The sequence below is a fragment of the Jaculus jaculus genome, chromosome 1 (genome assembly GCF_020740685.1).
Source record: "Jaculus jaculus isolate mJacJac1 chromosome 1, mJacJac1.mat.Y.cur, whole genome shotgun sequence".
NCBI classification, from domain to species: Eukaryota; Metazoa; Chordata; class Mammalia; order Rodentia; family Dipodidae; genus Jaculus; species Jaculus jaculus.
Genome location: NC_059102.1, coordinates 248,511,096 through 248,525,860, shown reverse-complemented (window position 1 = coordinate 248,525,860; position 14,765 = coordinate 248,511,096). Strand labels below are relative to the sequence as shown.

The 14,765-nt window shown below is 41.0% G+C and overlaps 2 protein-coding genes and 1 pseudogene across 3 annotated transcripts in view; 1 reads left to right on the top strand and 2 right to left on the bottom strand.

Annotated features, from left to right (window-relative positions):
* The window catches only part of Terb1 (telomere repeat binding bouquet formation protein 1), an 87,888-nt gene that overhangs the window by 47,440 nt on the left and 25,683 nt on the right, over positions 1-14,765 (bottom strand). Inside the window, exons 8-9 of the mRNA XM_045142864.1 lie at positions 5,187-5,339; positions 2,202-2,330 (exon numbers count right to left, since the gene is read on the bottom strand). Of these exons, the coding sequence (XP_044998799.1) occupies positions 2,202-2,330; positions 5,187-5,339 (282 nt within the window). The remainder of the gene's footprint in view (positions 1-2,201; positions 2,331-5,186; positions 5,340-14,765) is intronic.
* Positions 794-1,282, top strand: LOC123454201 (annotated as a pseudogene).
* On the bottom strand, positions 11,389-12,154 carry LOC105944407 (transcription initiation factor TFIID subunit 11-like). 2 transcript variants are annotated; one of them, XM_045138472.1, is made up of 3 exons: positions 11,921-12,154; positions 11,613-11,791; positions 11,389-11,536 (listed from the first exon to the last, which is right to left on the bottom strand). In XM_045138472.1, exons 1-3 carry the CDS (start codon positions 12,152-12,154, stop codon positions 11,467-11,469), a joined length of 483 nt encoding a protein of 160 aa, XP_044994407.1. In that variant the 3' UTR covers positions 11,389-11,466. The 2 variants fall into 2 exon arrangements, with proteins under 2 accessions (XP_044994407.1, XP_044994398.1); XM_045138463.1 differs by having other exon boundaries at positions 11,389-11,791.

The window sequence follows — 14,765 nt, the reverse complement described above, 5'->3', positions numbered from 1 at the left end:
TGTTGGATTTTGTCAAATGCTTTCTCTGCGTCTAATGAGATGATCATGTGATTTTTGTCCTGAAGAGAAGACTTAGCAGTTAACATGCTTTCCAGCAAAGTCAAACAACCCAGGTTCGATTCTACAGTACCCATGTAAAGACAGATGCACAAGGTTTCTCTCGCTCTCAAATAAGTAAGTAAGTAAGTAAATAAATAAATAAGTAAATAAATATAAGATTAAGAGGAAGAATAGGGAAATAAATTGATGAAGGAAGCAGAAAATGAAGGAGAAGAGAGAGCAGAAATAAGAGAGATCAAAGGGAGAGGAGTGGAAAAGTGAGAGAAAGAAGAGGTGGGAAGACAGCAAAATGAAGAGAGACAGAACAAAGTAGACTCAACAGAGGGAGAGTGGGAGGAAAATGGAAGAAGAAAAAAGAAGAGAATGGAGAGAAGAGACTAGTGGGTAGAAGCTTTAATGGTTTTTAGTGAAGGATAAAAAGAACCTTTGAAGACTGGAAAGATAGCTTAGTTGGTAAAGTTATTGCCTTGCAAGCACTAGGAACTGAGTTCAACCCCCAAAACCCACATTATAAAAAGGGTGGGGGGAACCTTGAAAGTATCCAGGGAGGGATAAAGGAATCAAGTTTGGCAACAAAGACAGAAAATGAAGAGATAAGGAAAGGTACACAAGAGGCAGTTTCTGTGGTAAAATTGGTGAAGATGAGACTGAGTGCAATAAAAGGGACAGAGAATGGGTTTGGGGCAGCAGAAGGTGGCAACATGCTGCTGTGCTGCTGTTGTGGGCCACCACCATGCCCCAGGGTGTATTTATTCTGCTGTCTGGGCCCCACATCCACCTGGGGCGGAATTTGCTCACGGGAATGGTGCGACAGGAATGCATGGAGGCATCATGGGCATGCTTGGATGAGATGAGGGGCTACACCGAGAAACTCATCAACTATGGAAAACTGGGGGACAGCAACAAAGCCATGCACATGGCTGACTCTGGCTCATGGAGAAGGACTTGATTCCAAAGCTGTTTTAAAGTACTGGCCTCTCAGTTCCAGGGTCAGAATGGTGGCTACACCAGAATTCTGCAGATTCCAAATCAGAGCAAACAGTGTCCGGCCAAGATGACAGTGATTGAATATAAAGGGAACCGTCTTTCACCCATGCCTCTTCCTCACAGAAACAGCAACCTTACACTCCTAAACCAGCTGCTACAAGGGCTGCACCAAGACCACCAGAACCAGGAAGCAAGCCTCCACAGCTTCCACATGGTTCAAACACCAAAGACTTAATTGGGGCCGAGGATTGAATGGCTCTCTTTAGTGCCCATGAGGGCAGGCCTTGGGAGTGCTTTTAATGTATGAGAAAAACTAGAACTAAAATTATAAACTGAACATTCATAATGGGACCCAGAGCTTTCTGAAAAGACAGATGGCCTTCTCTGTACAAAAGATAAAATCTGCTATGTGAATATATGTACATAAAAATTTTTTCCGGGCTGGAGAGATGGCTTAGCGGTTAAGCGCTTGCCTGTGAAGCCTAAGGACCCCGATTCGAGGCTCGGTTCCCCAGGTCCCATGTTAGCCAGATGCACAAGGGGGCGCACGCGTCTGGAGTTTGTTTGCAGAGGCTGGAAGCCCTGGCGCGCCCATTCTCTCTCTCTCCCTCTATCTGTCTTTCTCTCTGTGTCTGTCGTTCTCGAATAAATAAATAAATAATTTTAAAAAAATTTTCCCCTAAAAAAAAGGGTGTGGTTAGGGAGATGGCTTGCAATGCCTTATGTACTGAGTTTGATCCCCAGTACCCATGTAAAGTCAGATGTACAAAGTGGCCCATGCATGCCCATCTCTCTAACTGCCTCTTTATTGCTTTCAAATGAATTTTAAAAAAGGATAACTGGCATGGTAGCATATGCCTTTAATCCTAGCACTTGGGATGCAGAGGTAAGAGGATCACCGTGAGTTCAAGGCCACCCTGAGAGTACATAGTGAATTCCAGGTCAGCCTGGGCTAGAGTGACACCCTACCTCAAAAAAATAAAATAAAATAAAGGGATAAAGAATAAGAAAAAGTACAACTGCAGGTCTTAGTGACTGAATGGAAGGAGCTTGAATGATAAGGAGAAAAGCAATTTTATTTGAGCCTTTCATATGAATAGAGGGCAATAAACAAAAGCATGTTTCCATCTCAATGAAAAACATCCAATACTCACCACAATCTGTGCAGTGACTAAGAGCAAGCATTATGCTAAGCTTTTCTTCTAATTCTAGACTTTCATGAAGCAGTAATGCCACAAGTTTTGAAACAATCTGGTATTTGGATAATACCACTGCAAAAGAAGCTAAAAAGTAAGTACAAATTTATAAATATACTTGCATTATGTTTTCAGAGCTTATTCACGAAGATATAAATCATATACAAGTAATATATATTGTTCTTTATATATAGCAATTTATATACAAATATCATATAACATCTAATATATACATAGTATTAATTTATAAATGTATTATATTAAAATGATAGCTTATTATAAGTCCTCATTAATCAGTAATCATTCTAAAACAATTATTATTTTTGTTTATGTTTTGGTTTTTCAAGGTAGGGTCTCACTGTAGCCCAGCCTCTTAATGTCTTAAGAATGTACCTCATTTTCTCATCTAAAATTTTTTTTTGCTTTTTTTAAAAATTTTTATTAACATTTTCCATGATTATAAAATATATCCCATGGGGCACACGTGTCTGGAGTTTGTTTGCAGAGGCTGGAAGCCCTGGCGTGCCTATTCTCTCTCTCTCCCTCTATCTGTCTTTCTCTCTGTGTCTATCGCTCTCAAATAAATAAATAAAAATTAAAAAAAAAAAAAAATATATATATATATATATATATATATATCCCATGGTAATTCCCTCCCTCCCCACCCCCACACTTTCCCATTTGAAATTCCATTCTCCATCATATTACCTCCCCATTACAATCATTGTAATTACATATATACAATATCAACCTATTAAGTATCCTCCTCCCTTTCATCTAAAATTTTTTATTTAAATTTGCTTTATAAGCTGGGCATGGTGGTGCATGCCTTTAATTCTAGCACTTGGGATGCAGAGGTAGAAGGATTCCTATGAGTTTGAGGCCAGCCTGGGGCTATAGAGTAAAATTCAGGTCAGCCTGGCTAGAGTGAGGCCCTACCTCAAAAGAACCAAAATAAAGCTAGGTGTGGTGGTGCAACACCTTTAATCCTAGCACTTGGGAGGCAGAAGATGGATATGGGTTCGAGACCACCCTGAGACTACACTGTGAATTCCAGGTCATCTCGAGGTAGGCTGAGACCCTACCTCAAAAAACAAACCAACAAAAAAACCCAAAATAAATAATTAAAAAAATTTTTTGTTTATTTATTTATTTGAGAGCTAAGAAAGAGAAAGAGAGAGGCAGAGAGAGAGAGATTGAGAGAGAGACAGAGAGAATGGGTGCGCCAGGGCTTCTAGCCACTGCAAACGAACTCCAGATGTGTGCACCCCCTTGTGCATCTGGCTAACGTGGGTCCTGGGGAATCGAGCCTCGAACCGGGGTCCTTAGGCTTCACAGGCAAGCGCTTAACTGCCAAGCCATCTCACCAGCCCAATTATTATTTTTTTTAATGAGGGGATGAGGAAGGGGAAAGGGAGAGAGACAGAAAATGGGTGTGCTAGGGCCTTAACCACTGCAAACAAATTCCAAATGTGTACACTACCTTGTATGCATGTGTCACCTCATGCGTCTAGCTTGCATGGGTTATGGAGAGTCAAACCTGGATCCTTAGGTTTCACAAGCAAGAGCCTTAACTACTAAGCCATCTCTCCAGCCCAATAAATTGCTTTTTAAGTGAAAGAAAGGCCTAAGAATAACAGGATCTTATTTTGATTCTGTCATGAGACCTGAAGTTAGAAGACCTACAAATCCTTAAGATGTAACTTTCATAAGGAATTAGAATAGGCAATTTTTTTTTTCAAGGTAAGGTCTTGCTCTAGCCCAGACTGACCTGGAATTTACTATGTAGTCTCAGGATGGCCTCAAACTCATGGCGATCCTCCTACCTCTGCCTCCCAAGTGTTGGGATTAAAGGCATGCACCACCACATTGAGCTCTAGAATAGGTAATTTCTTGTTCTTTTTCGTGTTTTTTTAGTTTTTAAATTTTATTTATTTATGTATTTATTTGATACAGAAAAAGAGGCAAAGAGAGGGAGAGAATGGGCGCACTAGGGCCTTTAGCCACTGCAAACGAACTCCAGATGCATGTGCCCCCTTGTGCATGTGGTTTAAGTGGGTCCTGGAGAATTGAACTGGCTTTGCAGGCAAATGCCTTAATTGCTAAGCCATCTCTTCAGCCCTTTTTTAGTTTTTTGAGGTAGGGTCTCACTCTGGCCCAGGCTGACCTGGAATTCACTATGTAGTCTCAGGGTGGCCTCGAACTCATGACAATTGTCCTGCCTCTACCTCCCAAGTGCTGGGATCAGAGGTGAGCACTATCATGCCCAGCTAAGTTTTTCTTTTTTACATTTTTCTTTTTATCTTTTTTAAAATTTTTTATTTATTTATTTGAGAGCGACAGACACAGAGAGAAAAACAGATAGAGGGAGAGAGAGAGAATGGGCGCGCCAGGGCTTCCAGCCTCTGCAAACGAACTCCAGACGCGTGCGCCCCCTTGTGCATCTGGCTAATGTGGGACCTGGGGAACCGAGCCTCGAATCGGGGTCCTTAGGCTTCACAGGCAAGCGCTTAACCGCTAAGCCATCTCTCCAGCCCTTTTTTACATTTTTAAAAAATTTTTATTTAGTTATTTATTTGGCAGAGAGAAGGAGGGAGGGAGGGAAGGAGAGACAGACATCAAGAGAGAGAAAGAATGGGTATGCTAGGGCCTCCAGCCACTGCAAATGAACTCCAGACACATGTGCTACCTTGTACATCTGGCTAATGTGGGTTCTGGGAAATCAAACCTGGGTCCTTTATCTTTGCAGCAAATGCCTTAACCGCTCAGCCAGCCATCCAGCCCTAATTTTTCTTTTAGATTAGGTAATTTCTAAGATTCTGTTTTATTGTGAGGAGCTGGAAATCTACCCCATGACAGTGTTTAATGTAGCATTTCCACAATCATCATTTTCAACTCAAACAAAATTCTATTGTAGAAAATTTGCTAAGCATTTTCACTCACGGTTATTAGTGATACACTGATCGAGTGCTGCAGTCACCATTACTGCAAGCTTGACACTGGAAGCATTCTGGTGTGAATCCAATTCCAGTTGTACAAGAACGTGAGACAATATATCCAGTCCACCCAGAGATACAAAGCACTTCTGAACATGTGCTTAAGAAATAAAACAGTAGAACTATTAATATCACAAATAAGACAGGTATATGGTTTCATTCAATTATTTAACACTATATAACATTTAAAAATTTTAATTACTAAAAATCCAAAAATTAAAGAACTGAAACTACAACTTTTGGGCTGAAGAGATGGCTTAGCAGTTAAGGCGCTAGCCCATGAAGCCTAAGAACCCTTGTTTGACTCTCTAGGTCCCATGTAAGCCAGACACAGTGATGCAAGTGTGCGATGTTGCACATGCACACAAGGAAGCACACACATCTCCAGTTCGATTATAGAGGTTGGAGGCACACCAATTCTCTCCCTCTGTCTAGTATTTTTTTAAAAAGGCCAGTCTTTGGGCTTGCTTCAAAAGACAAAACTTTTATATATGTATATCTATATCTATCTACATATACACAGGTAGAGTACTTATAAACACTGGCATAGTACAACCACATGTAGTGATTTACTGTGTACAGGAAATATTTATTTCATTTAATAAGAATTGGTGTATTTTGTAAATGATATTATGTGTGTGTATGTATACATACATACACACACACACACACACACACACACACACACACACATATATATTTTTGAGGTAGAGTCTCGCTGTAGCCCAGGCTGACCTGGAATTCACTATATAGTCTCTGGCTGGCGCTTCAAACACACAGTGATCCTCCTACCTCTGCCTTCCAAGTGCTGTGACTAAAAGCATGAGCCACCATGTACAGTATAAATGATTATTATTAAACTGTTTTTCAGCTGATATCCAGCTGCCCATTCTCTCTCTCTCAAATAAATAATTTTTTTAAAAGTGTGAGCTCAGCCAGGCATGGTGGCACATGCCTTTAATTCCAGCAGTCAGGAGGCAGAAGCAGCAGGATTGCTGAGAGTTAGAGGTCACCCTGAGACTACATAGTGAATTCCAGGTCAGCCTGGGCTAGAGCAAGATCCCACATCAAAAAAAAAAGGAAAAGGAAAGAACAAAAGAACAGGCCTCCCAGAGATTCCAGCCACTGCAAATGAACTCCAGATGCATGCACCACTTTCTGCCTTTGGCTTATGTGGCTACTGGGGAATTGAACGTGGGTCCTTAGGCTTAACCCCTAGGCCTTCTATCCAGCCCTCAGGCTTACTTTTTTGAGATAGGGTCATATGTATTCCAGGCTGCCTCAAATTTACTACATAACTAAAGATGAACTTGAACTTTTTATCCTCCAGCCTCTACATCCCCAGTGCTAGGATTACACACACACATGAACCACCATACCTGGCTTATGTGGTGCTAGGGATTACTCAAGGCTTCCTGAATGCTAAACAAGTACTCTCCCAACTGTGCTACATCCCAGCTTCAAAAGCAAAGACTTTAAAAAAAAAATTATTTGTTTGAGAAAGATAGAGAGAGAATGGGCACACCAAGGCCTCTAGCCACTGCAAACAAACTCCAGACACATGCTACCTTGTGCATCTGGTTTTGTGCATATGGGTACTAGGTAGTTGAATCTGGGTTGTTTGGCTTTGCAGGCAAGTACCTTACCATTAAGCCATCTCTCCAGCCCAAGCAAAGATTTTTTTTAAAATTTATTTATTCATTCATTCGAGACAGCGAGTTGGAGAGGGAGAGAAACATCAGAGAATGGGTGCACCAGGGGATCCAGCCACTGCAAATGAACTCCAGACACATGTGCCACCTTGTGCATGTGGCTTATGTGGGTCCTGGGAAATAGAACCTGGGTCCCTTGGCTTTGCAGGCAAGCACCTCAACCGCTAAACCATCCCTCTAGTCCCCCAAGCAAAGACTTTTAATGAACCATTATATAATACTTTGACTCTTACTGCCCAAGATCTGCTTTGCTTAGGTTTTTGCTAAAAGATGTTAATGGTCCTCACTTTTAATAAAATTTGTGATCACAAATGTCACTAAAAGAAGGGGGGCTGGAGAGATGGCTTAATGGTTAAGGTGCTTTCCTATGAAGCCTAAGGACCCAGGCTCGATTCCCCAATGCCCATGAAGATCAGATACACAAGGTGGTTCATGTGTCTGGAGTTTGTTTGCAGTGGCTAGAGGCCCTAGTGTGTCCATTCTTTCTGCTTCTTCCACTCTCTCAAATTAATAATAAAATTTATTTTTAAAAAAACTAAAAAAAATAGGAAATGTCAAGGAATCACAGCAAGCAATCCCAAGTTTCAGAATTCTGATATATACTCCTTTGCATATGAAGCAATATTTATAAACACCTGAATATAGCTATGCATCAACAATTTATTAAAGCAATGTGCAAACTGCTCCACATCCTAACATTTAACAGTACCAGTCTTTCGTTGTTGCTGTTGTTTTATTTTATGAGGGTCTCACTCTAGCCCAGACTGACCTGCAACTCACTATTTAGTCTCAGGGTAGCTGTGAACTCATGATGATCTTCCTACTCTGCCTCCCACGTGCTGGGATTAAACGTGTATACCACTATGCCCAGCCAGTACCAGTTTTCTTACTTTCAGCCATGCTACTAGATGGATAGTGGTAACTTGGATGGGTTTTCTGTTTGATTCCTTTGATGATTAATTATCTTGAACATTCTGTAAGCACCTATTTAATATTCATCATTTCTTTGTGAAATATCTGATTAAATGTTTAGCCCATTTAAATACTGTCATTTTGAAGTACTCAGGATTGAATCTAAGGGCTTTATAGCTGTGAGGCACAGGCTCTACTAACAAGCTATAAACCTAGGCCGTTGTCTTTTTTTTTTTTTTGGTTTTTCAAGGTAGGGTCCCACTCTAGCCAAGGCTGACCTCCTGGAATAGTCTCAGGGTGACCTTGAACTCATGGTGATCCTCTTACCTCTGCATCCTGGGTGCTCAAGTCCATTGTACCATGTACCAAACAGTTCTTTACATATTCTGAGTACAAGTTCCTTACCAGATATGTTTCTTAAGTATTTTGAGACACAAAGAAAGAGGGAGACAGAAAGAGAGTGAGTTGAGGCACATCAGGGCCTCTTAACACTGGAAACAAATTTCAGACACACATGCCACTTTGTGTATCTGGGGCATCAAACCTGGGCTATCAGGCTTTGCAAATAAGTGCCTTTAACACTGATTTCTCCAGTCTTCATCCTTTTTTTTTCCGAGGTAGAGTCACTATGTAGTCCTAGTCTGGCAATGAACTCATAGCGATCTGCCTCCCAAGTGCTGGGATTTAAGGCGTGTTCCACCACGCCTTGCTCAAAGTTTCACACATTAAAAAAATATATTTTTTTATTTGAGAGGGAGGGAGAGAAAGAATGGGCATGCCAGGGCCTCCAGCCACTGCAAATGAACTCCAGATGCATGTGCACCTTGTGCATCTGGCTTAAGTGGGTCCTGGGGAATCAAACCTAGGTCCTTTGGCTTTGCAGGCAAGTGCCTTAACCACTAAACCATCTCTCCAGCCCTTTATGCTTTTTATATTTGTTTATCCTTCATTTTTTTATTTTGCATGTAGTGTGGTGTGCTGTGCGCCCATGTATTCACAGATTCAGCACCTCTTGTGCTAATGTGTGGCATCCTTGTGCTCATATCTATGGCTATTGGAGGAAAATATCAGGTGTCCTCCCCCTCCATCACTTACCCACCATTTTTTTTCTTGAGACAGAGTCTCTTATTGATTCCGGAACTTGTTTGTGAACCCCAGAGATTCTTTGGTCTTCATTCCCCACAGAAGTGGGATTACAGACATGTGTAGCCACATCCAGCTGGTGTTTGCAATGGGGAACAAGAGATTCTGTCGCAAGGTGGAAGTTGAGGACTGACCCTTGGGGTCATATACTAACTTCCAAACACACGCAAACTCACATACATGTATACAAATCACAAAGGTAAACAGCTCTATACTTATGGGTCTGTTTCTAGGCTCTGTATATTGCTATACGTGTATGTCCATATATTCCAATTCCACAATTTAAAAATATTTTATTTATTAATTACTTATGAGAGAGAAAAAGAATGGGCATGCCAGAGCCTTAGCTATAAGCAAACTAACTTCAGATATATGTGCCACTCTGTGCATCTGGCTTTACATGGATACTGGGGAATTGACACTGGATCCACTGGCTTTGCCACCAAGCACCTTAACCAGTAAGCTATCTCTCCAGCCCACGATTCGACACTTTTTTGAATATTGGTTAGTAAGTATTGAAATCAGACAATATAACTTCTATGATTTTATAATATTGGTTAGTAAGTATTGAAATCATGATATAATTTCTATGATTTTATCCTTTTTCAAAACAGTTTGCAGTACTCTTTGTAATTCCCACACAATTTTTAGAATCAGCTCAACAATGCCTACTGAGATTTCAAATTAGAATGCCAGAATCTAGAGATGAATTTAAGAAGCAATATTCTTATAATATCAAATCTGAAAAATTCAGCCAGGTGTGGTGGCGCATGCCTTTAATCCTAGCACTGGGGAGGAAGAGGTAGGAGAATCTCTGAGAGTTTGAGGCCACGTTGAGACTACATCGTGAATTCTAGGACAGCCTGAGATAGAGTAAGACTCTACCTCGAAAAACCAAAAAAAAAAAAAAAAAAAATGAACATTATACCTCTTCCCATATTTATATTATTTCAGCAAAATTTTACTATATTCATCAACTGCACCACAGTGACAAATACTTGAGATTAAAAAAAAAACTTATAAATAAGACAGTTTTAGCATAGCACGGTGGCTCACACCTTTAATTCCAGCACTTGGGAGGCAGAGGTAGGAGGACTGCTGTGAGTTCAAGGCCAGCCTGGGACTATATATTAAGTACCTGTCAGCTGAGGCTAGAGTGAAATGCTACCTGGAAGAAAAAAAAAAGAAGAAGAAAAAGAAAGTATTATTTTTGAGCTATGATTCCAGAGATTTCAGTCAAGGCCAGTTAGCTCTGTTTCTTTTGGGCCTATACAAGGCTGAAACACTATGCTGGGATTGCATTATAGAAGAAAATGCTCACCTATTGGTAGGAATGGAAGAACAGACAAGAAGGAGACAGAGTTCTAATATTCCCTTCAAGGTCACACTTCAATATCCTAATTCATTGCATTAGAGCCAACCTCCTAAAGATTTCATAAGCTCCAAGTAGCAGCAAGGGATGTGGGCTAAGCCTTTAATACACGAACCTTTATAAAAACAGTAGCATGGCTGGGGTTATAGTATAAGCCACCACACATAGTTTTTTTTTAAGATTTATTGATTTTTATTTATTTGAGGCAGAGAGAGAGAGAGAAATGGGCATGCCAGGGCCACTATCTACTGCAAACAAACTCCAGACACATGTGCCCTCTTGTGCATCTGGCTAACGTGGGACCTGGAGAATCAAACCGGGGTCCTTAGGCTTCGCAGGCATGAGCCTTACAGCTAAGTCATCTCTCCAGCCCGTTTTTTTTTTTTTCTTTTCATGAGTTATTTAATAGTTCTTACAGGATTGGATGTTGGAAGGGCTCATAAATTTTCATTAAAAAGCCAAGATCAGTTTTGTTTGGACATGGAATGACTCCCCCCCCCGCCTCCCCTTTCCAACCAGCTACCCAAAAATGAGTCCACACACAAGATGGAGAAGTTGAATGATCACTTGCCAAGGTCCACAGGACCGTTTTATTCCACTACTGTTACCACTGTGTCCTTCCTGGTAGACTATCACTAGTAATAGTTTCTGGCTATTTCTTCCACTTGAAACCAGAGATAAGACGAAACAAGCTAAGTCTCAACAATTCTAGGCTCCATGTGAAACCCTTCAGGTTCTCCCAGGTTATTTTTCTCTTTGAATATCTTCCCTTCCAGAAGACATTACAGGTTCACACACCTTTCTCCTTCCAGCTGGTCAAGACAGTGAAATACCTCAGAATGCTCTGTGAGGTTCCAGGATGTAATGAGGGCAAATCTGGAACAGGTGTGGTGAAGACATTAAAATTGCTCTCATGGCTCCTTGAAGTCCTGACACTAAAGCCACCAATGCAGACCTCACTGAGGAAAGCCTGGAACCAGGACTTGTTGGCACTGGGCCTTTGAAGGTGTGGAACTAGAAGATGATGATTTTTTTGTGCTTTGAGTTGGGGATTTGCCCTTTCAACTTCAACCTCTGGACAGCCTCCCTCATGTGTTTGGGCTGTAATGGTGGCATCTCTCCCCACTTCTCACACACATCCAGGGCTTCTTCCACCACCTCCCCAATGAAAACCTTGGGAATACCAGACATGGCAATCACCACATTCTGGGACACAGTGGTGCCAGTGATGGACTGGATCAGCCTTTTAATGACTGCCTTGGGAAAAGCTGACCGGCGATACATTTCGTAATGGTTCAGCTGCTCCTCAGAAAAGGAAGAAACCAGGATTTGCATCTTCTGAATCTCGTCTTCATCCACTTTCTGTTTCTTCTCCTTCTTTTCTTTGGTATCAATTTTCAGGTTTTTTTTTAACTTTCAACATTTTTATTTATTTATGTATTTATTTTTGTTTTTCGAGGTAGGGTCTCACTGTAGCCCAGGCTGACCTGGAATTCACTATAGAGTCTCAGGGTGGCCTCGAACTCATGACGATCCTCCTACCTGATTCTCAGTTGTTTTGCTGCAGAAGTAATGATGTGTCTTCCTTTCAGCTGCTGTTAAATCCCAGACATCCTGACTCTTGAGCTTGCCTTCCTCAGACGCCGCTTCCTTGTCCGCATCTCTATCCCCGTCAGTCTCCTCCCGATTCCCTCTGTGTTGGCCGGTGGTCATCTCTTCTGATTCCCCAGCCTTTTCGCCTTTGTCGCCCAAGGACGACTCCTCAGCCTGGTCCATCGCAGGTACGTGGACAAGGAGAAGATTGTAGTTAGTTTTAATATGATTAAAAATAATAGTTTGAAGCCAGGTGTGGTGGCATATGCCTTTAATCCCAGCACTTAAGAGGCAGAGGTAGGAGGGTCGTCATGAGTTCAAGGCCACCCTGAGACTCCATAGTGAATCCCAGATCAGCTTGGGCTAGAGTGAGACCCTACCTTGAAAAACCAAAAAAAAAAAAAAAAGTTTGAGTTTTCAATTAATTTATTGAGATTATATAAAAACATGAATGATTTTGTATATAGCCTTATATTCTACAATCTTCCTAAGATCCACCATTATTTATATAGTCTCTTCTTTGGATTTTGTACATACAACATCATGCCATTTATGGAAAAACATTTCTTCTGCCAGGCAGGTGGTGCATGCCTTTAATCCCAACACATGGGAGATGAAGGGAAAAACCTGCTATGCATTCAAGGCCACTCTGAGACTACACAGTGAATTCTAGGTCAGCCTGAGCTAGAGCGAGACCCTACCTTGAAAAATAAAAAAAAGAGAGAGAGAGAGAGCGTTTCTTCTTTCTTTTCAATCTCTAAAGCAAGAAAAAATAAATAAAATGAAATTCCATTAGCTAGGACATTCAGTAAAAATGTTAAATTAAAAAGTGGCCAGGGCTGGAGAGATGGCTTAGTGGTTAAATGCTTGCCTATAAAGCCTAAGGACCCCAGTTCAAGGCTTGATTCTCCAAGACCCACATAAGCCAGATGCACAAGGTAACACATGCATCTGTAGCTCATTTGCAGTGGCTAGAGGCCCTGGTGCACCCATTCTCTCTCTTTCTCTCTGTCATTCTCAAGTAAATAAATAAAAATCAATATTTTTAATTAAAAGAAATAAAAAATACTTTTTAAAAAAGTGGCCAGGTGTGGTGACGCATGACTAATCCCAACACTTGGAAGGCAGAGGTAGGAGGACTGCCATGAGTTCGAGGCCACCCTGAGACTATATAGTGAATTCCAGGTCAGTGAGACCCTACCTCAAAAAAAAAAAAGAAAAAAAAAAAAACCTTTTAAAAAAGTGACAATATCAGTACTTGTCTTTTTCTAGTCTTGAGATGAAGTATTAAATCTTTCACCATTGTTACAATGCAAAAATATGTATAGCTTTTTAAAATCAGTTTAAGTTTCCTTCCAATCCTACTTCATCAAGAAGTTTTGTTATGCCTATATGTTTCATTATGTGTAATACTTTTCATGTTACTACTGACATTACTATGGACATTTTTGTTCTAGTGAATATGATGAACTTTATGTTAAACCAATCTTGTACTCCTGGAACAGGCCACATTGTCATAATGTACCATCATTTCTCCATTTAGTTAGATTTAAAAATAATTCTAAAAAGTACTTTATTTATTTGAGAGAGAGAGAGAGAGAAGGAAGAGGCAGAGAGAGAGAATGGGCATGCCAGATTCTTCAGTCACTGCAAATGAACTCCAGACTCATGTGCCACCTTGTACATCTGGCTTTACATGGGTACTGGGGAATTGAACCTGAATCCTTTGGCTTTGCTAACAAATACCTTAACTGCAGTTGTCTCTCCAGTCCTGAAAATAATTTTTTTTTTTTTTTTTTGGTTTTTCAAGGTAGGGTCTCAATCTAGCCCAGGCTGACCTGGGATTCATTATGGAGTCCCAGAGTGGCCTCGAACTCACAGCTATCCTCCTACCTCTGCCTCCCAAGTGCTGGGATTAAAGGCGTGTGCCACCACGCCCAGTTAAAATAATTTTTTGATAAAATGTCTCACTTTAGTAGCCAAGTCCAGCCTGGAACTTATTATATAGACCAAGATGGCTTCAAACTCATGGCAATCATCTTGCTTCAGCTTCCCATTACTGATTATAGGTGTCTAGACTACAGAACTTGGGCTACCATACCCAGCTTGCTTTTTAAATATTTTGTTAAGTATTTTTGTATTTAGAGCTTGGGGTGTAACTCAGTTAGTAGAGTACTTATCTAGCATGTACAAAGAAATATTCAACCAAAACAAGATTTAAACAGAAAAAAACATAAAACTATGTAGCTACAAGTCCAACAACTCTAGTCAGTGAAAATTCTCCAAGTTCTAACCAGAGACAAGTCTCTGGAGTTCCAATCCCACCCCCTCCACTTAGGCTACTCACAGTCCTGGAAAACTTCATCTGGGTCAACAGCTCTTCTTAGCAGCCCTCTCGTGGTCCCAGCATCTCCACTAGGTCTCTACTACAACCCACGGTTCATCCTCATGGCTCATCGGGTCTCCATGCAGGCATCCAGCAAACCTGCTACACACTGCCCATGGCCAGTTCCAAAAAAAAGACTATGTTGCGACTCAATGAACCTCTCTTTCCTACATTTCTTATACTCCACATTTGCAAGTGGGGTGCCAATTTGTTAATTCAGAGGGGAATAAGTCAGACTTTGAAAGAACAGGACACCCCTTGAGCACTCAGGCCCCTTCAAAAGAGTTTACATTCTTCCTGTTGCCCCAGTGCAGGTCAGCTGGCCCAATATCAAAGGTTGTAATCTCTCAATTGCAGCTTAACAGACAACACTTTTGACCCAAAGATTTCATTTTTTCTGTGCCATAA